The following is a 24,609-nucleotide window of genomic DNA, read 5'->3' as shown; positions in this document are numbered from 1 at the left end:
GAAGCATCTTGAATTGGAGGGAAAAGAAAAAAGCAAGCATGACTTCTAGGTCTCTGGCCCCAGCAACTGGGTGGATGGTAATGCTATTTACTGAGACAGAAGAGACTGGAGGAGCAACAGGAATGTGCAAAACAAAGCATTCAATCAACTCAACATCCATAATTCCCGTCCCAGTGACCTGACCTCTGCCAAACTAATGTTTTCTCATCTCGCTCTCCATCATTTCACTTTCTCTCATAGGCTCTCCTCTGAGAATTGTAAGTTGTAACTGTAATACCAACAATATTTGACTTTATCTGGCAGAAAAAGAAATGATGGGTGAAATTAAGAGACTCTGAAGCTAAAGGCAAAATGGCAGACTCAGCATATGACTCTGTAGTCTTCAGCGTGGAGTTCTCAAAATGAATGAAATACGCAAACTTACAAAAATGTGTACCTGAGACCCCAAGTCTTGCACCCAGTAATGTTCCTGTCAAACACACATATTACTGTTTATAATTAACTACTTGAGTGAATAATTAACATCTGCTTCACCACTCGACCTGAAGCTCCACGGGGGCAGGAGCCTCACTTGCTTTGCCCACCAGCAGACCCCACAGCGCACCATATGCAGTAGGCACTCAATAAGTATTAGTTGAAGGATGTTGGTACAGCTCTTTCTGGTCAATGACAGAAACTCTTAGTTGTCCTCCAAGATCCATTGTCCCTACTCTCTTTACTAATAGAACCTCCTTTTTTTCCCTGGACACGGTCGCTATATTAGTTTCCTAGGGCTACCATGACAAATACCAAAAACAGGGTGGATTAAAACAACAGAAATCCATTGTCTCATCGTTCTGGAGGCTAGGAGTATGAAATTAAGGTATGAGCGGGCCATGCTCTTTCTGATGGCTCTAGGGGAGAATCCTTCCCTGTACCTTCTAGCATCTGATGTTGGCTGGCAATCCTTGGCATTCCTTGGCTGGTAGACGCATCTCTCCAGTCACATGGCCATCTTCTCCATGTATGCCTTCACATTATCTTTATTCTGTGTGGATCTGTCTCTATGTCCAAATACACCCATTTTGTAAATGTACCAGTCATATTGGATTAAGTCCTAATGACCTCATCTTAACTTGATTACCTCTGTTAAGACCCTATTTCCAGATAAGGTCACATTCTCAGGTACGGGGGGGTTAGGACTTCAATATATCTTTTTGGGACCAGTATACAACTGAACCCATAAGAGTCACCCAGAATAAACTTAACATTTCCCAGATTCCCTTGCAGCTAAGTGTGGCCATGTGTGGTTACGTTCTAGTCAATGGAATATAAACAGAAGTAGTGTGTGCAACTTTCAGGAAGTAAACCTAATGGCTAGAGTTACAGCAGCCATCCTAGACCATGAAGTGGCCTTGCGAATGGAAGCCGAGCAAAGTGAAAACACACAAAGTGGGAAATCAGAGACCTCGGAGACATATCTCAGTCTTGAATTGACTTTTTTCCAGCTTTTACATGGCAAAGAAATACTGGTCTAGGGACTTCCCTGGTGGCACAGTGGTTAAGAATCTGCCTGCCAATGAAGGAGACATGGGTTCGAGCCCTGGTCCGGGAAGATCCCACATGCCACGGAGCAACTAAGCCCATCTGCCACAACTACTGAGCCCGTGCCCCTAGAGCCCATGCTCTGCAACAAGAGAAGCCACCACAATAAGTCCGTGCACTGCATGGAAGAGTAGCCACCACTCGCTGCAACTGGAGAAAGCCCGTGCACAGCAACGAAGACCCAATGCAGCCAAAAATAAAGAAATAAATAAATTAAAAAAAAAAAGAAATACTAGTCTTACCCACTGTTCATGAAGATTTCACTTCGTTCATAAAGGAAGCTAATTGTAACTGATATATATAGCCTTAAACTGTGGAATCTTCTGTAAGTCACATACAAGTGGAGACAGTAAAGACACTACTATATTTATCTTTACTTCCCATGATACTTGGATTGTTTATGGATATGGATAAATCCAGGAGTACAGCTTTGTAAAGAGATGTCCTGCCTGGGTTGGGACAGCTTTGAATTTCTTCCAGATACAGTCAGTCTTGGGGAGGTCCCTGACTTTACACCTGGAGACAGTCTTGGGGTAACTGGTTTTGTGGAGTCCTTCAGAGGGTTGACAGGATTTGGCCTCTCACTAATTATTTAGTTGTGACCCAGAAAAATAAAGTTACCACCTAATCTATTAAGACCCGGGGGTCCCAGGGCTGTCCATTTCTCAGTACTTGCCCTTCTTCCTGTCTCCAGGGATCCAGCACAAAGAAAGCCAGTATTAGATCCCATAGCAGATCTACTTAGGAAGAGCTCAGGATTATACCAAGATATTTCTAACACTTCCCGTGTCTTTGCTTTGTAAAAGGTTCCTTTTTCTACAGTTCTGATTAAAAGTGTTTAGTTTCACCTCAGTGTTAAAAAGCTTAGCAAGATGTGAAAACAAACCCACTGATATGTGTATAGCAGTCAGTAGGGCTGAAATTTGATGTAATGCCAATAATCACTTATTTTCAGATGCACCTTTTAACAACTCTGAAATCGGGTCACATCTTATGATCAACGCACCTTATATTTGATGAAATACGTTAGCTGATGCTCACTAAATGGTACTATGTGACAGGCCAGGGGCTTGATACTTCATACACATTTCCTTATCTATCCTCACAGTCATGCCATGAAGCAATTAACACTGCCATTTTAAGATGAGAAACAGAGATTTAGCATTTCTAAGAAAGTGATAGAATTGTAATGGCATGCGGCAATATGGCAGAAACATATGATTACATAGATTCTGCTTCCCATGATATCCCATTTTGGCTACTGTTTTGTGACTCTGCGTTATGTGTTTGTAAACATAAATTTATTTAAGCGAGACTCAGCCAGAAGACCATCACAAAGATTCTAACAAGCAATATAATACATGACACCTACAAATGCTTACTGTTTATTATGAGCCAGATACTGTGCTAGGACACATTTCATTTAATTGTAACTATTATAAGTGCCATTGTAAAGGTGAAGAATTTAAGGGGGGAGGGCAAATAGGGGTAGGGGATTAAGAGGTGCAAACTATTATGTATAAAATACATAAGCTATAAGAATCTATTGTATAACAGGGAATATAGCCAATTTTATAATAACTATAAATGGAGAATAACCTTTAAAAATTGTTAATCACTATGTTGTACACCTGAAACTTAAATAATATTGTCCATCAACGATACATCAATTTAAAAAAAGAAGGTGAGGGCTTCCCTGGTGGCGCAGTGGTTGGGAGTCCACCTGCCAATGCAGGGGACACGGGTTCGTGCCCTGGTCTGGGAAGATCCCACATGCCGCAGAGCGGCTGGGCCCGTGAGCCATGGCCGCTGAGCCTGTGCGTCCGGAGCCTGTGCTCTGCAATGGGAGAGGCCGCAACAGTGAGAAGCCCGCATACTGAAAAAAAAAGAAGGTGAGGAATTTGAGGCCTAGAGTTTAAGTAGTTATCCTGGGTCCTATGGAAGTGGTGAAGTTGGGCCTCAAACATCTGGTGTCTGACACCCAAGCCTGGGCTCTTTATGACATGACCTGGTGCCAAACACAAACGAGAAACTTAAGCCCTCGGTGAATGTGGGATGGGCCACAAGTAAAGGAAATGTGATGTGTCAGATGAAAGGAAGAAGAATGGCCAGGAGAAGTCAGACATGACTTCTGGAAATTTTCTGGGAGATTTTATTAAAATTAATTTTTATTGGAGTATAGTTGCTTTACAATGTTGCGTTAGTTTCTTGTTGCACAGGAAGGTGAATCAGTCATACGTATACATACATCCACTCTTTCTTTGATTTCCTTCCCATTTAGATCACCACAGAGCACTGAGTAGAGTTCCCTGTGCTATACAGTAGGTTCTCATTAGTTATCTATTTTATACATAGTGGTGTATATATGTCAGTTTCTGGGAGATTTCTGAAAGTGCTAGTGGATGAAATCCATCAGAAAGGACCTTGCAGCCTCAGTATGCAGCAGAGTGTGGCTTTCTAGATGAGCTTAGGAGCAGAAACATGGGGGAAGTGGGAGGACTGGGCAGAATTCTCAGGTCACGAGGCAAATGGCAACTTGAAGTGGAAAGGCTGGCGCTCAGGGAATTTGAGAAGGATTTCCAGGATTGAAGAAATGCTCAGACTTATTCCACAAGCTAGGAACACCTCTTCGAGATGTATTCCTTGCAGTCACGCTGCGGGGAATGAAGGGCAACCCGCCTCCCTCACCAGCCCTGTAAGGAGGACTCCACATATGTCCTCATTTACCAGATGAGAAAAACCCCCAGAGAAAAGAAATACTGTGCCAAACATCACAGAGCCATGAGGAGGGGAGCCAGGATTCTGTCTGACTCTAAGTCTAAACTAATTTCTGGTGACAGAACTCATAACAGTGGTTGCCTCTGGTGGGAGGGGACTGACTGGAAAGAGGCAGGAGGGAACTTTCTGGAATACGGGAAATGTTCTATGTGCTGATTGGTAGTTACACAGGTGCATACATTTGACAAAACCTATCAAACTATATACTTAAAAGCTGTGTTGGGAATTCCCTGGTGGTCCAGCGGTGAGGGCGCAGGTTTGATCCCTGGTCAGGGAAATAAGATCCCGCAAGCTGCGCGGTGCAGCCACAATAAATAAATGAACGAATAAATAAATTTTAAAAAGCTGTGTATTCTGTCATACGAAAATTATGATTCAATTCAAAACACAATTTTATAAATCTCTTAAGCTTTCCTCCCCTAACTTGTGCATTTTCATTGCGGGTGACCTAGGTAGTCTTTTTCCTACCTCTTAGCAGATGAAAAAACAATCTTCCTCTTTTTATGTATAAAACATATACATACATATACGCACATACATATAGTCCATAAACAGGTATATAGTTATCTGTGGTATCCACATTTCATGGGGGAGAGATGAGTAAGGAAAAAAAATGTCTTGAAAAGGCTCCTTAAGGGAAAGATAATAAAAAATAGGTTGAGAAACACTGCTCAACCTCACTGCTACCCCCTCCTTCCAAAATTTTCTTTACACTGCAGTCAAGTCTTAGCTGTCATTCTTTTCTTCCAAGGAACTATGTTCCATTCTGGGTTTCTTCTATATGGCATAAACCTTGTGTGTGTGTGTGTGTGTGTGTGTGTGTGTGTGTGTGTGTATGTGTGTGTGTGTGAATTATGTGATGAATGTCTCTCTCCCTCTTTAGACCTTAAATCCCATGAAGGCCTAACATGATGTCTGGCTCATGGTAGGTGGTCAAGAAATACTAAGTGAACAAAGAACTGTGCAGAGTTGCCCTGTCTTCTCCAGGGCTGCCAGGGCTTGACATGAGGGATGGTTCTCTGCCAAGGAAGGGCATGGAGCAGAAAAGAGGTCTGAGCTAAGGCCCTGAGAAGTGGCCTCTGGTGCTGGCAGAGCCCCCCACAGAGAGACTGGTCATCTCTCTCCGCCCACCATGCCCAATGATGAGCAAAGGAACACTGACCCTTCCACTTCCTGTTGACTGAGAAACTGACAACTCCGCTAGAATAAGACGTAGCACAGTGCATCAGACAACCCTTTTTTTTTTTTTTGCGGTACTCGGGCCTCTCACTGTTGTGGCCTCTCCCGTTGCGGAGCACAGGCTCCGGACGCACAGGCTCAGCGGCCATGGCTCACGGGCCTAGCTGCTCCGCGGCATGTGGGATCTTCCCAGACTGGGGCACGAACCCGTGTCCCCTGCATCGGCAGACGGACTCTCAACCACCGCACCACCAGGGAAGCCCCAGACAACCCTTTTTATCCGCACATATGACTTTTCTGAACTCAACTGGAAAGGAACTACTTTTAAAATATCACAGTAAGCAATTTTTTTCATATGTGTTGATTATCATCCCACCATTTGCTACTTCAGTGCCCAAACTGTCCTGGCTAAATTAATTAGGGACGTGGGATGGTTTGCCCAACCTGGCCTCTTTTGGTTCAGGAGGAAAATTCCATGGAATATACAGGTTTGTGGACATGGGGAGGAAAGATCAAAAAGCAGGATTTTGACATTTTTCTTCTAAAAGAGAAACAGGGATTTTTGAGAGGAGAAAAAAAGAACACAATGGCCACTAATTCCTTACTCTGACTCAGATGGTTTTGTCTCCATATAAACATACAAAGAAACAAACAAACAGGGCAAAAAGGCCTCATACGTCCACATCCATCAATTCATCACAGCAGGAAACAAGAAAAGCAGCCAGGAGTCTTGAAATCCCTCTGAGAGTTGGCATAGGGTTGCGTGAACTTGAATACCATTTCTCACAGGATTTAATTATTCCCACCAGAAAAAAATAAACTTTCCAGAAAAGAGCAAGGATATCTTTTGTTTCTTATTTGTAAATACGGCTCAAATTCCTTCACAGTCTGAAGGCTGAATGGTTTTGCTCTGGTAAGTGTTTGATTAAACTAACAGAAGTGGATTTTTGGTTACATCTTTCACTTGGATGACCCTGCAAGATCTAGCCCTGACCTAGGTGAGGGGCTGGTGCTAAGAATAAACATCATGTATTTGATCTTCTTCAAGCCAAGGCAGGTGAACATGTGACCACCGCAACAATTCGTCTTGAATTGAATACAAATTCTCCACTCAAGAGACATGAAAAGTCATGCATCCATGAGCAGTTCACAAAGGGTTTAAGGTTTTATTGGACTATATCATCTATGGGGCTCTGCCTCATGGGTTTGTATTTTTTGAAGTAATGCAATAGGAAGCATTATGAGGACTTTGGGGTGGAGAGACCAGGTTCTAACCAAGCTCTAACATTTACAAGCTGGGTGACCTTGGGAAAAGGATTAACTGGGTCTCAGTTTCCTCATTTGCAAGGAAGGGAGAACACGACCCACCCCCACTTCAAAAGGTATAAGAACAATAAAAGAGATAATGTGTGTGAAATGCATGGGAACACAATGCAGGTGTTCAATGAGTGAATTCCTTAGCCTTTCTATAGAAGCACCGATTCACTGGATCATTCAACAAATTTGCTTCCAGTGCTTACTAAATGCCGGGAATTGTGCTGAGTACTGGGAATATAGTAGTTAAGACAGACAAGGTCCGTACATTTATGGAGCTACTGGAGACAGATAAATAATAAATGTTAAGTACTATTATCTGATTCTGATAAATGTTATGTCTTGAAAAAATAAGACAGGGTAATATGATAAAGAGTAACTGGAGGGAGATAGGGTATTTAAGAAAGTCTTCCCTGAAAAATTGACATTGAATCTGAGACTTGAATGACAACAATGGAACCAGTCATTCAGCCTGAGGCCAATGGGGTTGCAAGCAAAACAGGGTTAAAGATAATGTTCTAATCAAAAAGGCCCAGATCATGTACTTTGAGGGCCACAGAAGGCGTCTGGAATTTATTTTCATTGTCATGGGAAGCCCATATGGTTTTAACAATCAGAGTCAAGTAATCAGATTTACTTGAGGGGCAGACTTAGGCACACTCATGATGTATCTGTGAAATGTAAAAATTCTGCCCTGACTAGAGTGAAAGATAGCTACTAGAGGATCAGGGAAAATGAAGTTATGATAGAGAATGTGACCCAGAAATGGGTTTAGACTTGGTGTGATAAAATCAGAAAAGAGGATGTCATTAAAGGTTGCGACATGAAGCCAAGTTTAAGTGATATTCACTAGACTGTAGCCAGTAGACTATTCTGGGGAAGGAACTTTATGCCTTTTCAAAGTAGACGAAAAGAGGTAAGAAATAGAAGTATTCCTCCTGGAAATATTTCTTCCTTCAGGATTTTAGTATTTACCTGCTGATATGAAGTGGACTCATGTACAGAAAGGGGCTAGCATGGTGCAAGTTCAGGCATACAGAAGACACTCAATAAATTATTGTTTTTTTCTCTTCTTTCCTCCTTTCCCCATTGTGTTGAAATGAACCAGAAGTTACTGGTATGGAATTGCTAAAGGATGAGGGAAGGGTGGCCAGAGGGAAAATGTACAGAACAACCTCTTTCAGATGAAAATGCATTGCATGGGTTGACTCAACTTTGATGGGTCCTGTATTTCATGTTCCATTCTAGAGTTGCAATGCCAAGGAAAGGTCTTCTAAGCCAGAGGTTTATAGATTTCATTTTTTAGGTAAAAGAACCTTCAAAATAAAAATAACTCCAAATTAAAAAATGGTGGATCAAGTGAGAATTCCAATGATACTACTGCTGTTGTTCTCTAGGCCGTAAGGGGGTGGAGAGGAATATGAAATAATATAGAAACTTACCAGCAAAGGTGTAATTAATTGTTCTCTTTTTTATGTTCATCTCGATTGAGACAAAACTGAAAAGTAAGATTATAGTTTGGGGCCTTTGGTAACATCTGTTCCCTTTTTGGTCTCTGGGGACAAATACGCTATTACTGCATGAGGAGGAGAAGGTAATTGGAAGGGAAGAAGGGAAATGGACTAGAGTAAAAATAAAATTCTCAAACCAGCTGGAGATGCTGCAAAAGTCTTTTGACCAAAACACTTAAAACTCAATTCCGTTTACAACTGAAGTCAAGGTGGAACCTTCCCTGGTCTACATCTCAGCAATCCCCTCTAGCAACTTAGCTGCCTGACCCACCTCCAGCAGCCTGGGTCAGCTACGAGGAGGTTGTGAGTACGAAGAGTTCTGGGAATTGGGGCTAGATCACAGACTTCTCCATCCCATCCAGAAAAGGAGTTAGGTGGATCTTATCACTCTCCCTAAGGACACATTTTCTCTGGAATTCTTCCAGAACTTCTAGAGAAGGAAATTTTAATACAGGTGTGACAGTCTCCCCTCGTCATGGGGGAAGGGTTCCCTTTAAACCAGGCAAAGAGCTCTTCTCTGGGTCTGGAAAGGTCAAGAAGTGTTAAGAGGAGAATATGAAACTCAGTCTCTTCACTCTGGGGCCTGACCTGTCCACACACTGGTGGCCCACTTCTTAAAATTTTCCAAGCCTCATTAAACGGTAAAATAAAAGCGAGATATGGGACAAGCCTCTTAGATAGCCTCACCCACCAGAGGCAGACAGCAGAAGCAGAAGAACTACAATCCTGCAGCCTGTGGAAGGAAAACCACATTCACAGAAAGATAGACAAAAAGAAAAGGCAGAGGATTTTGCAGCAGATGAAGGAACAAGATAACCCCCCAGAAAAACAACTAAATGAAGTGGAGATAGGCAACCTTCCAGAAAAAGAATTCAGAATAATGATAGTGAAGATGATCAAGGACCTTGTTAAAAGAATGGAGGCAAAGATCAAGAAGATGCAAGAAATGCTTAACAAAGACCTAGAAGAATTAAAGGACAAACAAACAGAGATGAACAATACAATAACTGAAATGAAAAATACACTAGAAGGAATCAATAGCAGAATAACTGAGGCAGAAGAACGGGTAAGTGACCTGGGAGACAGAATGGTAGAATTCACTGTTGTAGAACAGAATAAAGAAAAAAGAATTAAAAGAAATGAAGACAGCCCAAGAGATCTCTGGGACAACATTAAAGGCACCAACATTCACATTATAGGGGTCCCAGAAGGAGAAGAGAGAGAGAAAGGACCCGAGAAAATATTTGAAGAGATTAGAGTCGAAAACTTCCCTAACATGGGAAAAGAAACAGCCACCCAAGTCCAGGAAGCACAGAGAATCCCACGCAGGATAAACCCAAGGAGAAACATGCCAAGACACATAGTAATCAATTTGAAAAAAATTAAAGACAAAGAAAAATTATTGAAAGCAACAAGGGAAAAACGACAAATAACATACAAGGGAACTCCCATAAGGTTAAAAGCTGATTTCTCAGCAGAAACTCTACAAGCCGGAAGGGAGTGGCACGATATATTTAAAGTGATGAAAGGGAAAAGCCTACAACCAAGATTACTCTATCCGGCAAGGATCTCAATCAGATGCAATGGAAAGATCAAAAGCTTTACAGACAAGCAAAAGCTAAGAGAATTCAGCACCACCAAACCAGCTATACAAAAAATGCTAAAGGAACTTCTCTAAGTGGGAAACACAAGAGAAGAAAAGGACCTACAAATACAAACACATTGACAATTAAGAAAATGGTAATACGAACATACATATCAATAATTACCCTAAACGTGAATGTATTAGATGCCCCAACCAAAAGACACAGGCTAGCTGAATGGATACAAAAAGATGACCCATATATATGCTGTCTACAAGAGACCCACTTCAGACCTAGGGACACATACAGACTGAAAGTGAGGGGATGGAAAAAGATATTCCATGCAAATGGAAATCAAAAGAAAGCTGCAGTAACAATACTCTTATCAGATAAACTAGACTTTAAAATAAAGAATGTTGCAAGAGACAAGGAAGGACACTACATAATGATCAACGGATCAATCCAAGAAGATATAAGAATTATAAATATATATGCACCCAACATAGGAGCACCTCAATACATAAGGCAACTGCTAACAGCTATAAAAGAGGAAATTGACAGTAACACAGTAAGAGTAGGGGACTTTAACACCTCACTTACACCAATGGACAGATCATCCAGACAGAAAATTAATAAGGAAACACAAGCCTTAAATGACACAATAGACCAGATAGATTTAATTGATATTTATAGGACATTCCATCCAAAAACAGCAGATTAAACTTTCTTCTCAAGTGCACATGGACATTCTCCAGGATAGATCACATCTTGGGTCACAAATCAAGCCTCAGTAAATTTAAGAAAATTGAAATCATATCAAGCATCTTTTCTGACCACCACACTATGAGATTAGAAATCAATTACGGGGAAAAAATGTAAAAAACACAAACACATGGGGGCTAAAGAATACGTTACTAAATAACCAAGAGATCACTGAAGAAATCAAAAAATACCTAGAGACAAATGACAACGAAAACATGATGATCCAAAACCTATGGGATGCAGCAAAAGCAGTTCTAAGAGCGAAGTTTATAGCAATACAAGCCTACCTCAAGAAACAAGAAAAATCTCAAATAAACAATCTAACATTACACCTAAAGGAACTAGAAAAAGAAGAACAAAGAAAACCAAAAGTTAGTAGAAGAAAAGAAATCATAAAGATCAGAGCAGAAATAAATGAGATAGCAACAAAGAAAACAATAGCAAAGATCAATAAAACTAAAAGCTGGTTCTTTGAGACAAAAAATAAAATTGATAAAGCTTTAGCCAGACTCATCAAGAAAAAGAGGGAGAGGACTCAAATCAATAAAGTCAGAAATGAAAAAGGAGAAGTTACAATGGACCACAGAAATACAAAGCATCATAAGGGACTACTACAAGCAACCCTAAGCCAATAAAATGGACAACCTAGGAAAAATGGACAAATTCTTAGAAAGGTATAACCTTCCAAGGCTGTACCAGGAAGAAATAGAAAATATGAACAGACCAATCACAAATAATGAAATTGAAACTGTGATTAAAAATCTTCCAACAAACAGAAGTCTGGACCAGATGGCTTCACAGGTGAATTCTATCAAACATTTAGAGAATAGCTAACACCCATCCATCTCAAACTCTTCCAAAAAATGGCAGAGGAAGTAATACTCCCAAACTCGTTCTATGAGGCCACCATCACGCTGATACCAAAACCAGTCAAAGATACTACAAAAAAAGAAAATTAAAGACCAATATCACTGATGAATAGAGATGCAAAAATCCTCAACAAAATACTAGCAAACAGAATCCAACAACACATTTAAAGGATCATATACCGTGATCAAGTGGGATTTATCCAAGGGAGGCAAGGATTCTTCAATATATGCAAATCAATCAATGTGATACACCATATTAACAAATTGAAGAATAAAAACCATATGATCATCTCCATAGATGCAGAAAAAGCTTTTGACAAAATTCAACACCAATTTATGATAAAAACTCCAGAAAGTGGGCATAGAGGGAAGCTACCTCAACATAATAAAGGCCATATACAACAAACCCACAGCAAACATCATTCTCAATGGTGAAAAACTGAAAGTATTTCCTCAAAGATCAGAAACAAGACAAGGATGTCCACTCTCGCCACTATTATTCATCATAGTTTTCGAAGTCCTACCCATGGCAATCAGAGAAGAAAAAGAAATAAAAGGATTACAAACTGGAAAAGAAGAAGTAAAACTGTTACTGTTTCCAGATGACATACTATACATAAAGAATCCTAAAGATGCCACCAGAAAACTACTAGAGCTAATCAATGAATTTGGTAAAGTTGCAGGATACAAAATTAATGCACAGAAATCTCCTGCATTCCTATACACTAACAACAAAAGATCAGAAAGAGAAATTAGGGAAACAATCCCGTTCACCATTGCAACCAAAAGAATAATATACCTAGGAATAAACCTACCTAAGGAGGTAAAATACCTGTACTCAGAAAACTATAAGACACTGATGAAAGAAATCAAAGATGACACAAACAGATGGAGAGATATACCATGTTCTTGGATTGGAAGAATCAACATTGTAAAAATGACTATACTACCCAAGCAATCTACAGATTCAATGTAATCCCTATCCAATTACTAGTGGCATTTTTTACAGTACTAGGACAAAATATCTTAAAATTTGTATGGAGACACAAAGACCCCGAATAGCCAAACAGTCTTGAGAGGAAAAAACAGAGCTGGTCAATCAGCCTCCCTGACTTCAGACTATACTACAAAGCTACAGTAATCAAGACAATATGGTACTGCCACAAAAAACAGAAATATAGATCAATGGAACAGGATAGAAAGCCCAGAGATAAACCCACGCACCTATGGTCAACTAATCTATGACAAAGGAGGCAAGATTATACAGTGGAGAAAAGACAGTCTCTTCAATAAATGGTGCTGGGAAAACTGGACAGCTACATATAAAGGAATGAAATTAGAACACTCCCTAACACCATATACAAATATAAACTCAAAATGGATTAGAGACCTAAATGTAAGACCGGACATTATAAAACTCTTAGAGGAAAACACAGGAAGAACATTTTTTGACATAAATCACAGAAAGATCTTTTTTGATCCACCTCCTAGAGTAATGGAAATAAAAACAAAAATAAACAAATGGGACCTAATGAAACTTAAAAGCTTTTGCAAAGCAAAGGAAACCGCAAACAAGACAAAAACACAACCCTCAGAATGGGAGAAAATATTTGCAAACGAATCAACCGACAAAGGATTAATCTCCAAAATATATAAACAGCTCATGCAGCTCAATATTAAAAAACAAACAAAAAATGGGCAGAAGACCTGAATAGACATTTCTCCAAAGAAGACATACCGATGGCCAAGAGGCACATGAACAGCTGCTTAACATCATTAATTATTAGAGAAATGCAAATCAAAACCACAATGAGGTATCACCTCACACCAGTTAGAATGGGCATCATCAGAAAATCTACAAACAATAAATGCTGAAGAGGGTGTGGAGAAAAGGGAACCCTCTTGCACTGGTGGTGGGAATGTAAATTGATACAGCCACTATGGAGAACAGTATGGAGGTTCCTTAAAAAACTAAAAATAGAATTACCATATGACCCAGTAATCCCACTACTGGGCATATACCCAGAGAAAACCATAATTCAAAAAGACACATGCACCCCAATGTTCATTACAGCACTATTTACAATAGCCAGGTCATGGAAGCAACCTAAATGCCCATCGACAGATGAATGGATAAAGAAGGTGTGGTACATATATATAATGGAATATTACTCAGCCATAAAAAGGAATGAAACTGGGTCATTTGTAGAGATGTGGATGGATCTAGAGACTGTCATACAGAGTGAAGTAAGTCAGAAAGAGAAAAACAAATATAGTATATTAACACATATATGTGGAACCTAGAAAAATGGTACAGATGAAACACTTTGCAGGGCAGAAACAGAGACACAGATGTAGAGAACAAACATATGGACACCAAGGGGGGAAAGTGGCGGGGGGGGGCTGTTGGTGGTGGGATGAATTGGGAGACTGGGATTGACATACATACACTAATATGTATAAAATGGATAACTAATAAGAACCTGCTGTATAAAAAAGTAAATAAAATAGGGGCTTCCCTGGCGGCACAGTGGTTGAGAGTCCACCTGCCAATGCAGGGGACGCAGGTTCATGCCCCGGTCTGGGAAGATCCCACATGCCGCGGAGAGGCTGGGCCCGTGAGCCATGGCCGCTGAGCTTGCGCATCCAGAGCCTGTGCTCCGCAGTGGGAGAGGCCACGGCAGTGAGGGGCCCACCTACTGCAGAAAGAAATATATATATATTAATTAATTAATTAAAAAAATAGAATTCAAAAATTTTTTTAAAAAGCGAGAAATGGTAAACATACAGAAACTAGTTACAAAACGATTTCTGTTTTGGCAAGGAAAGCAGTGAAATTAAGCAGCCACAGTAAAAGTAGAAAAATTCCGCTGGATGGAAAGGTCACAAAGGCCCAGATGTAAAGCTTTGTCTACATTGGAAAGTAGGAGAAAACGAGGGCTGAGACCTGAGACACGAGCCTGGTCTTCTGTGTAGACACTGCCATGGAAGGCAAAGTGGGACACTTTTCACTGTCCTGGGTCAGCTCTTGCCAGTCAGAGGTGCTAAAAGGAGGCTTCTGACCAGATGGGCAATTTCTACCACCCAGACCAAGCAGGTTGGTCACTGCCCAGGTCACCAGATCCTTCCCCAGGACAGGCTCTTGTACGGGTCACCCCCGCTGCGCACCCCCTTCCCCCCAACTGAGCTCCACACAACCAGACACGCTGCCCTGCAGTTCAAGAGCAGCAGCAATGTGACAGGTTGGTGGTAACAATCCTCCAGGATTGGGTTATACCAGCGGTCCCTGACCTTCTTGGCACCAGGGACTTGTTTCGTGGAAGACAATTTTTCCCTGGACCAGGGCGGGGGTGTTAACACTAGCGATGGGGAGCGGCGAGGAGCGGCAGACGAAGCTTCGCGTACTCACCCCGCCGCTCACCTCCTGCCATGTGGCCCGGTTCCTAAGAGGCCACGGACCAGTACCGGTCTGCGGCCCGGGGGTTGGGGACCCCTGGGTTATACAAAGGGCTTTTTATATAAGTTATTCTATAACAAATACATATGGTAAATATACGAAATAATTCATTCAGTGTTTTCTATAACAAAGTAATGGATTTAAATGAACATACACAAGTAGATTACATGGAAGAGAATGTTATTCCCTGTCATTTTCATTTAACCAATAGTACAATTCAAAAATATCTCAATACAGTCATTCTAATACAGAATTTCATCAAAAGCAGGTTTTTAGAACAGGGCTATATTTTAAGATTTCATTTCAGGGATAAATGTTGTGTTAGATAATTTAAACAGATTTTTTTCCCCCAGATGGATTTTCCAGCATTTTTAGTATGCTAATGTGCTTTTTGTAGATTTCCAAGAGGGGAATAAACTGTGCAGCAGTTGAAAACTGTTTTGATCACAGAACCTCAGGACAGGATATTTTGCTGGACCAGAGAGCTGTATAATACAATTTTGGAAACGCTGTTCTACTGAATGCTGTACTGCCCTATAACATATGAAAACCATTGTACAACCCCCTGAGAAACTAAGAATATAAAGCGTATGAAGTGTTAGCTTCTGAAATTGACAAAAGTGTATCAGGTTACCCATCTATCAGGGTATGTACATTCAGAAGTTAATTAAGAAATCAACTGACAATGTCTAGAACAGTTATGCATGTTAATCAATAAAGATGGACTAGAATCAATGAAAGACACCTGGCTAAGCAAAACAACATCTTCAGCTGCAATGTAAATCCATTGTTTTCCCCAAAGGAAGTATGCTTCAAGCCCCATGCGAGTGAGTGCACGCTCAGAACCAAAGCACGCTGCCAGAAATAATTTATACTGAGGTACTTTACTGTGGGAATAAAATATAAAACTCTTCCCACAGCCAAGAGTTCCATTAGAAAATGAAAAATTCGGCCTCAGCGCAGATACAAATGCTCCTGGCCAACTTTCCTGCTCTGGGTTTCTTTGGGGCTGTGCCCACTGCAATACTGAGGATGCAGGAAGGGCCTCTAATACAGATGGACTTAGCCAACGAGGCTTCTGTAACCTACCCAGAGCACAAGACACAGGAAGCCTGTGCCTCCCTGTGTGAAGGAGGTGTTCAAATCAGGGGGCAGAGTCAATCCTGAATCCTACCAGCATCGGTTACCTGGACTGGCCATAATCTCTGCTCTGTGCTCCCTTGAGCTGGTCTCGGCTGCCCACCTCTCTTTTCTAGTAGGTAAACCATTGCCAGAAGGTAAGTGCTGGAAACCAGAGCTGTGGAGATCCAAACCATGCCATTGCTTCACTGGTTTACTGCTCTAGGAAAAGGACTGAGGGGAGAGGGTGAAAGTATTGAAGAAATAAAGGGGGGAATAATCTGTGGCTTTCAAGTCTTCTGCATCCTCCCATGGTCCCAGATAATCAAGAGATAAATACCCTCTGTGAAATATTTTACAGATGACAGAACAAAACTGTGCTAGATAAAGGTGTTTTGAAGCAGAAAACCAGTGCTCTCAATATCCTCTTATACCATATTTCTTTACAAATAAAAACAATGTGTATATATATACTTACATGTGTATGTATGTGTATATATATATATATATACACATACATAGAAGTCTGGAAGAATATAAATCAAAATGTTAACAGTGATACACTTCAATGTATGTCAATTATACTTCAAAAGAGCTGCTTAAAAATGTAAAGAGTGGTTATCTCTAAGCTAGGAAAGATTATAGGCAGTTATCATTTTTTTTCTGCCTGTGTGTATTTTCCAAATTTTCTTGACTCTATATTCATTACTTTAATACTAAAAATGTGTAAAAATTATTTTCAAAAATCTTACACAATTCACTCAGTTTCTTGATGTTTGTGTAGTTCTTTGTACTTTATCAAGTGTTTCGACATATTTAATCCATAAAACAGCAGAATGAAATATGATTATCATTTCAGAGAGGAGGAAACAGGCTCTGAGATGTTACAGAACTTGTTCAAAGAGCTAGTAAGTAGTAAAAACCAATAAAAGAATCCAGATCTCCTCTTCCAAACTCCACGACTTTTGTTCTCTTTTTCTCACTCTTTACTGTTTCTTGTGTCTTGGCTGCTTAAATGCCACAAGTATATACTTTGAACAAAAGCAGTAGAATTACTGTATAAGATTTAAGCAAAAAGAAACTTTTTTTCAAATTCAGTATTGGTTCAGGAGAGAAATGTAAAATATCGAGGGAGGTTTGGAGACCAAGAAGGCAATAGTCCAAATGATAGAAAAACTTATCCTTTTAGTTGCTACCTCGTACGCTCTTGGCTTCATTTCACCCCCATTCAGAAAGCGAAAAGGAAATGACAAAAATGGGACCAAAACACGCAGGGAGAGAAAGTACAGATGGCACCAAACAATGAAATAAAGCGTGAAGTATTTAGACACTGCTGTACTGGAGGTACCTTCATTCCTGCAGCGGCTGCTGGGCCACTGGGATCCACGGCCTGGATGTGGCATGGCTTACTGCCTCGCACCACAAAGCCCCAGCCTACTGCGTCACCAACAATCTAGAGAGGAAAACCACAATTAGCCATCAGCAGACGGTCCCTGGCAGTGTGCCCGCCCTTCCAAGACAGAGAAAAGCCAAGACTAAAGGCATGCCATGAGATACCTCTTCTCTACTTCATCTCTACCCTGTCAGGAGAACGGGACTCTTCTATCACAAACACAGGCTTATACCTCTGTGTGGAAAACATGGTCATGAAACACCTGTTTGGCAGAAAGAAGCTTCTTCTGTGAGGTCACTACTCGATCAATAACTGGCAGATGGCCTCTTTCTTAGGCTGCTATGCCGTTGAATATCAGACTCAAATGGGAAGTCTGAAGATCTTAAAAATATGGTTGAAATTTCCCTCCAGATCCAGTTTCTCTTCCCCTGCATCCAAAGGATTCTTTCCTGATGATCTTGATACGTCACTGAACTTTTTTTTTTATTGGAGTATATTTTCTTTACAATCATTGAAGTTTAAAGTAACCATTTAAATTACTAATGGGGGAAACCATGAAGAGTCTTGGCTCTCTTGCAACCCAATTTTCTGTACCAAGAAAAGACAGTGAAAAAGTACATAAAGTTCACTTTGGTCCAGTTCACTTCCAGTTGACCAGTTCACTCTGGTCCAAAAGTTGTTTGCAACTGGAGGGTGACTTTCCTTATAGAATCATAATTAGAATTGCCAGTTACATTCTCTGGGCAGCTCCCAGACATGTCTCTAATACATACCCCAACTGAAATAGAGACGACAGCCATTCACAGTCAATTACTAGCAATGCTGGCATTGATATTTAAAACCAAAAAGAAATACAGCTAAAAAATACAATCCAATGTCTCTTGAATGCTGGAGACTGAGGAAAAGTAGGGAAGCAACTGAAATTTTTGTGATCATTCTCAAAAAGACTTTTAGGGCAGGTTTTAGTGTCGATGAACTCTTATTAGTTTTTGCTTGTCTGAGAAGTTCTTTATTAGGTATTTCATTGGCTTTAGGGTTTGCTGCTCTTAGTTCATTATACCTAATTGCACTTCCAAATGTCCAGTTTACCTTTTCCCTGATACAGACATATTACCAGTGCTTTTTTCATATTGACTGGCTAGGACTGGACCCATCCTGTTTTAATTCCTTAGTGCTCAGAACGTGAAGTAGTCCTCGACAAATGTTCCTAGCACAAATAAGTGTGGAAAGCTTTTTCCCCACCCTGAGGTATTAGAACAAAAATTAGAAGACTACAGGAAAGATGACAAGTATTTTAAAGAAGACGTCAATGTAGATGTGAGGAGACAAAGAGACAGAGTCAAGTCGACAGGAAGTGGGTGAGGTGATGTCAAGCAGAGAACGTGGATTCTGTTTGAAGAAGACCAGTGGGGGACTTCCCTAGTGGTCCAGCGTTTTAGACGCCATACTTCCACTGCAGGAGGCATGGGTCCGATCCCCAGTCAGGGAAGTTCCACATGCCTCAGGGTGCGGCCAAAAAAAAAGAAAAGAAAAGAATACCAATGGGACCCTAGGAGTAGAAGGAAGGCTGAAGGACCTCCAAGAAAGGGCAGGTGGTCAGGAGGTGATCACAGTTATGCAGTGCGCCCAAATCAGGTGCTTGTATAACTCAAGGCACGATAACGATGTCAAAAACGTCATTCCTTATGGTAGAACAATCTATGCCATCGTTTTCTCTCTCTATCTTAAGACTTCCCTCATGTCTTAAATAATTTTTAGAATTAACTATAATGCAGAAGGGATCATTAGCATTATTTGTTCTACCATATGCCTTTGAATCTGTCATTATATTAGAATAAGTACATAATGGAAATCTTTTTTTTTAAGGACACATCAAAAGGAATTTTAAATGCTGTATTAATAATGAATTATATCAAGTCCTAATGCATTTTAGTGCCTAAAGGTCAAGAAAGTCTACTATTATAATCATGCTCAAAACAAAAGGGAAATTGGGAGAAGCTTTTCAATTCCGTCCCTAAGCTACATATGGACACACTGGCATGTTGACATGGCCTAGACAAACGAGCAGCACGGGAGAAAAACCAAATGATGAGCCTACCGTGAATGTCTTCCTCGCATACGGAGCCCCGGGAGTCAGGAGTTCCTCAGAAGTGACGGGTCTTTTTAACACTGTAAGACAGACACAGTGTCAAGGTACAGACCCTTCTGAGCCCTCTGTTCTTTCATTCAGCAGATATTTACTTAATGACTCATGTGTGACATCAGTGACCAAAAGTGGCAAAGATCCCTGCCTCCCAGTTTATATTCTAGCCGCACAGAGGCAGAAAATATTAGCAAACATAAATAACCCTAAACCTAACTTACAGAGCTACAGAAAGCAGAGACGGGAGCAGGGGGAGGGGAAGCAAGAGTGCCAGGGGTGGGGTAAGCAGTGGCTTGACATTTTTCTATAAAGGAAAAGACCACATTTTCTAGTTCCTGAATTTCTTTCTCTTAGACCTTGATGTACATTCAACATGTCAAAATTACGAGAAATCCTTAAAGATGTTAAAAAAAAAAAGAGGAATTCTGACTCTGGCCGTCTGATAACCGTTTCCACTCCATACAAACCCCTCCCCCATCATACCATACACGCCCCATTCACCAAAGCCTCACGGATTTCCTTATTAATACCCCAGATTGCGGGTACGCACTGCCTTTTGCCTTGAATCGTAACACTGGGGAACTCTTCTGCATAATTAACATGTGCTAGGTACTATGTTAGGCGCTTTAAATATATTCTATTATTTAATCATCACAAGAACTAATGGGTTCATTTCATCCTTATCCCTATTCTATTCGGGAGGAAACAGAAGCTGAGAAAAGTTAAATAGCTTGTGTCCAAGGCCTCAGAGTCAACAGGAAGTAGAATTAAGATTTAAACTCGGGCTTCCCTGGTGGCGCAGTGGTTGAGAGTCCGCCTGCCAATGCAAAGAGAAGGGGTCCATGGTTGAGGATTCTGACCTTTTTATTCCCTGTCACTCAACTGCCTCCAGGCCCCTACCCACACAATCCCCTCTGGGGTTTATGAACGTGGATGTAGGAATCACACTGTACTTGTGATATTTGACAATATCGACCATTTATTTTTATTACACTTTTTCCCTATTTTTATTGAGATATAATTGGCATATAACATTATATTAGTTTCAGGTTACAACATAATGGTGCATATATTATGAAATGATCAACTACTCCAGTTGACATCATCACCTCACATGGCTACAAACTTTTCTTTTTCTTGAAATGAGAGCTTTTAAGATCTACTCTCTTAGCAACTTTCAAATATACAACCCAGTATCATTAACCACAGTCACCTTGCTGTACATTACATTCCCCAGGACTTACCTATAAACTGGAAATTTGTACCTTTTGACCCCTTTCACCCATCTGGTCCACCCAACCACCAATCCCCGCCCACCGACCAACCCCCCTCTGCCAGTCACCAATTTGTTCTCTGTATATATGAGTTTTTTGTTAGATTCCACATACAAGTGAGATCATATGACATTTGTCGTTCTTTGCCTGACTTACTTCACTTAGCACAATGCCCTCAAGGTTCATTCATTTTGTTGCAAATGGCAGGATTTCCTTCATTTTTATGGCTGAATAATACTCCGTTGTGTACGTGTGTATAGGTATGTGTGTGTGTGTGTGTGTGTGTGTGTGTGTGTGTATTTATATACATACAAAAAAAGTACCACATTTCCTTTATGCATTCATCCATTGATGGGCACTTAGGTTGTTTCCATGTCTTGGCTATTATAAATAATGCTGCAATAAACATGGGGTACAGAGAGCTTTTCAAATTAGTGTTTTCATTTCCTTTCGATAAATACTCAGAAGTGAAATTGCTGGATCACATGGTAGTTCTACTTTTAATTCTTTTTTAAGGAACCTCCATACTGTTTCCCATAGTGGCTACACCAATTTACATTCCCGTCAACGGTGCAAGAGGGTTCCCTTTTCTCCACACCCTCTCCAGCATTTGTTACATGTGTTCTTTTTGATGATAGCCATTCTGACAGGGATGAGGTAATATCTCATTGTGGTTTTGAATCACACTATATTGTAATATTTGGCAACAATACTGATCATTTAATACACTTACTCTCTTATGTTAAAAAATGTAGAAACTTTGAAACCTAGGGAATTATTTCTAGCTTACTCTTTTCATATCCTTGGGAACTTATTTACTCATCACAATGATACTGATCATGTTACTTTCTGTAGCACTTTCTTTATCTGAATTAGGGCATTTATATACAGTGTTAAAAAATATATCCTGATGGATATCTAATGATTAATTTTAAATGCCTTACTGTGAAGCCTGCTTACCTGCTTGAGAGAAAAAAAATCACAGATGAGCTCCCTGCATCTTGGGAACCCTCTTAGAGTGAAAGAGAAGCTTGTCAGAATACAGGTAAGAGGTAGGACTCATGAACCACAATGAAGTCCTGACAGCTTTGGTCCTTAGAGACCCAAAAAAGGCAACCTGACCTTTCTTTTCTGTCTGCATATCAGTAATATTTTCCCTTTGAGTCAAGGGCGTAAGGAGAAAGAGGAAACAATGCAAACCTACCTCAGGGAAGATGAATGTGTAATTTAAGCAATTAACACTTTGTTCCTCCTTCTACTCTGGTAAGCAATCAAAAACATGTAAAATGGCTTTAGCACAATTAACCCTTTCCTGAAATTGAACGCTTTTGATTCTAACTTGGAGGTATCAATTTCTACCAGGGCTTCAAACATGCTATTTCAAACAATATAGTTCTTCTCATTCTACCTTATCAGCAGTGCTCTATTAATTGAAAAACCTGGTAATATATGGGTGCTGGAAGATTTTCCAGCCAGAGACAGTGTGGAAGCAAGTTTCTTCATTCACTTGCAGGTTACAACTTTATTCTTAGAGCTAACCCTCCAGAAGACAGCAAAAAAAGAAGAAAAAAAAGGAAAAAAAAGTTAGATTAAGAAAAATACCTAGACAACAGCATTAGATGACTGTTTTCTCTTAAAGCCCTTTAACAACATCTATTTGTCCTTATTCTCATGAGTGCATTTTTTTTTTCCTCAAAGAGATGATGTGCTCACTGAAGGATGGGGTCATGACCTCTCATCTTTGTATCCCCAACATCTGGTAATAAGGAAACGGCATGAACAAAGGAACAAAGTGCCTTCCCTGAAGGTGACACATGGAACTGAGGGTAGACAGGGCACTAAACAAATGGAGTGGAAGGTGTTTTCAAGGCCGTGGTTATCACGATGGACCAGGCAAGCTAATCCTGGAAAGGAGGTGGGTGAGCGCAGTGAGAAGGTGGTGGTATCGATGGGTTACAGGTTCCTGTGGGGCTTGAAGAACTGATTAGATCTAAGTACAAGTTCATTAACAATCTTTGTGCCTAGGTTTTTTTTCTGGAATGTAAAAGCCATGGAGGTTGGTGAGTAGAGTTTGAAACCACAAGGCACCAACAGTCCACTGCAGGGATGGCTAGGTTTGCAGAGATCCAAGCTTCTTCCTTAGGGGTGCGGAGACCCAACAGATCTTTGCATCAGTTGCAGTCTGGGACAGCGCTATCTCCCCTGCTGTTTGCTGCTCAAACCTTCCTTCAGGACTGAGTGTTTCCTCCCAGTGCTGGGACTGCTAACAGCAGACAGCCCTCAGACAGCCAGCGTTCTCAACTGTCCTTGGAACTCTCTCTCCAAAGACAGCTGCTTTCCCCAGGTCACGCCTTCCTCCCAGGGGCAGCCAACGTCCAATGACTGATCAAGGTGAGGGTATAAAAGCCTGGCCACCTCACCCCAAATCGGGACAACTCTCAAAGACCATCCCAACTCCAGAGCTCCACCTGGGGTGAGCCGCAGCCTTCACGGGGACTGCACTGCAGCCCATTTCTCCCTCAGCCCAAACCCACGTCCTTCCCTTGCATCCAAGGGGTGCTGTCCCCCAAGAGCATAATGTAACAAGATGCTCCCATGCTAGTCTCCCTCTGCCTGAGAATCCGCTTCCCGGGGAGCCCCGCCTGCACACAGGCCCAGGTCCCCCACAGTCACGGTCAGAGACGGGGCCGCTTGTCAGCCACTCACCAGACTTGGGGTTGCAGAGCACGGGGGGGCTGCCGCTGGCGGGGGGGCTGCTGCTGAAGTAGCCGCTGCCGCCGCAGCTGCTCATGCTGCTTCTCCGCATGGCAGACACGATCTTGACCTCCTTGCTGGGGCTGACTGTGGGCCGGGAACACACAGAGTCACCGACGGTGATGGTCTCGGCTCCCCAGAGCACGCACGCCGGCTTTCAGCTGCCAGGTACAGTGAGGCAGGTCACGTGTGCCGGAATAAAGCACTCTGGCCTTGGCGTCGGAAAAGCAAGGGTTTGAGTGGCAGCTCTGCCCCTGACGAATAGCACAGCCTGGGGCCATTCCCTCCGGTTTTCTAAACGTACAGTTTCCCCAACTGTAAAGTGGGCAGAATGCCATCTCATGGGACTGGTGCAAGGAGTGGATTATATATTTTAAAGTACTCAGTTACATAAAATATTATTTTAAGAACTACCGAGTCCACGCTAAGCATCCCTGAGAGGATGTAAATTAAGTGCTGGCGAGACGCTTAATGAGTTAACAGTGATGATAAGTGCCTCCTGGTTGAAGATTAAATCTTTAATCACCCAGAGCCACAGAAGGAGATTAAAACACAGAGCACAACTTCAGGCTTTGAAGGTGTATGTGAGGCAGCAGCTTCAGTGATATGATCTCGTTCTCTCCACTATGGAGTTGGCTGGCTCTCAACGAGGGAAAGAGAGCCCTTAAGGCATATGATCCAATGAAAGAAACCATGGAGAGTGCTCTGCTCAGTGCCCGGCACATGGGAAGCATAAAATCAAGGCTGGCTTTTATGGTGACCATGGTTACTGTATCCTTCTCATCATCATCACTTGTTCACGTCTACGGGGCCCACTGAAAAACAGGCAAACCTCAGTACCAGCGAAGTACCAGTACCAGTTCCAGGTACTCAGTACCAGTTCCTCTGC

At 41.4% G+C, this 24,609-nt stretch overlaps 1 protein-coding gene across 6 annotated transcripts in view; it reads right to left on the bottom strand.

Moving 5' to 3' along the window:
• DEPTOR (DEP domain containing MTOR interacting protein) overlaps positions 1-24,609 on the bottom strand; it is a 192,153-nt gene that overhangs the window by 72,827 nt on the left and 94,717 nt on the right. For 4 of the 6 annotated variants that reach the window (XR_009536495.1, XR_009536494.1, XR_009536496.1 and 1 more), the window contains exons 6-8: positions 23,673-23,807; positions 19,648-19,718; positions 17,505-17,609 (exon numbers count right to left, since the gene is read on the bottom strand). Coding sequence is in view for 3 of the 6 variants with exons in the window: in XM_060128284.1 (XP_059984267.1) it covers positions 17,505-17,609; positions 19,648-19,718; positions 23,673-23,807 (311 nt within the window). In the remaining 3 variants the exon portion in view is untranslated. Of the gene's footprint in view, positions 1-2,778; positions 3,461-17,504; positions 17,610-19,647; positions 19,719-23,672; positions 23,808-24,609 lie in introns of those variants that run through there. The other 2 variants (XM_060128283.1, XM_060128285.1) reach the window with 2 other exon arrangements.

The sequence above is a fragment of the Lagenorhynchus albirostris genome, chromosome 17, assembly GCF_949774975.1.
Source record: "Lagenorhynchus albirostris chromosome 17, mLagAlb1.1, whole genome shotgun sequence".
NCBI classification, from domain to species: domain Eukaryota; kingdom Metazoa; phylum Chordata; class Mammalia; order Artiodactyla; family Delphinidae; genus Lagenorhynchus; species Lagenorhynchus albirostris.
This window is presented reverse-complemented; position numbering and strand designations above follow the sequence as displayed.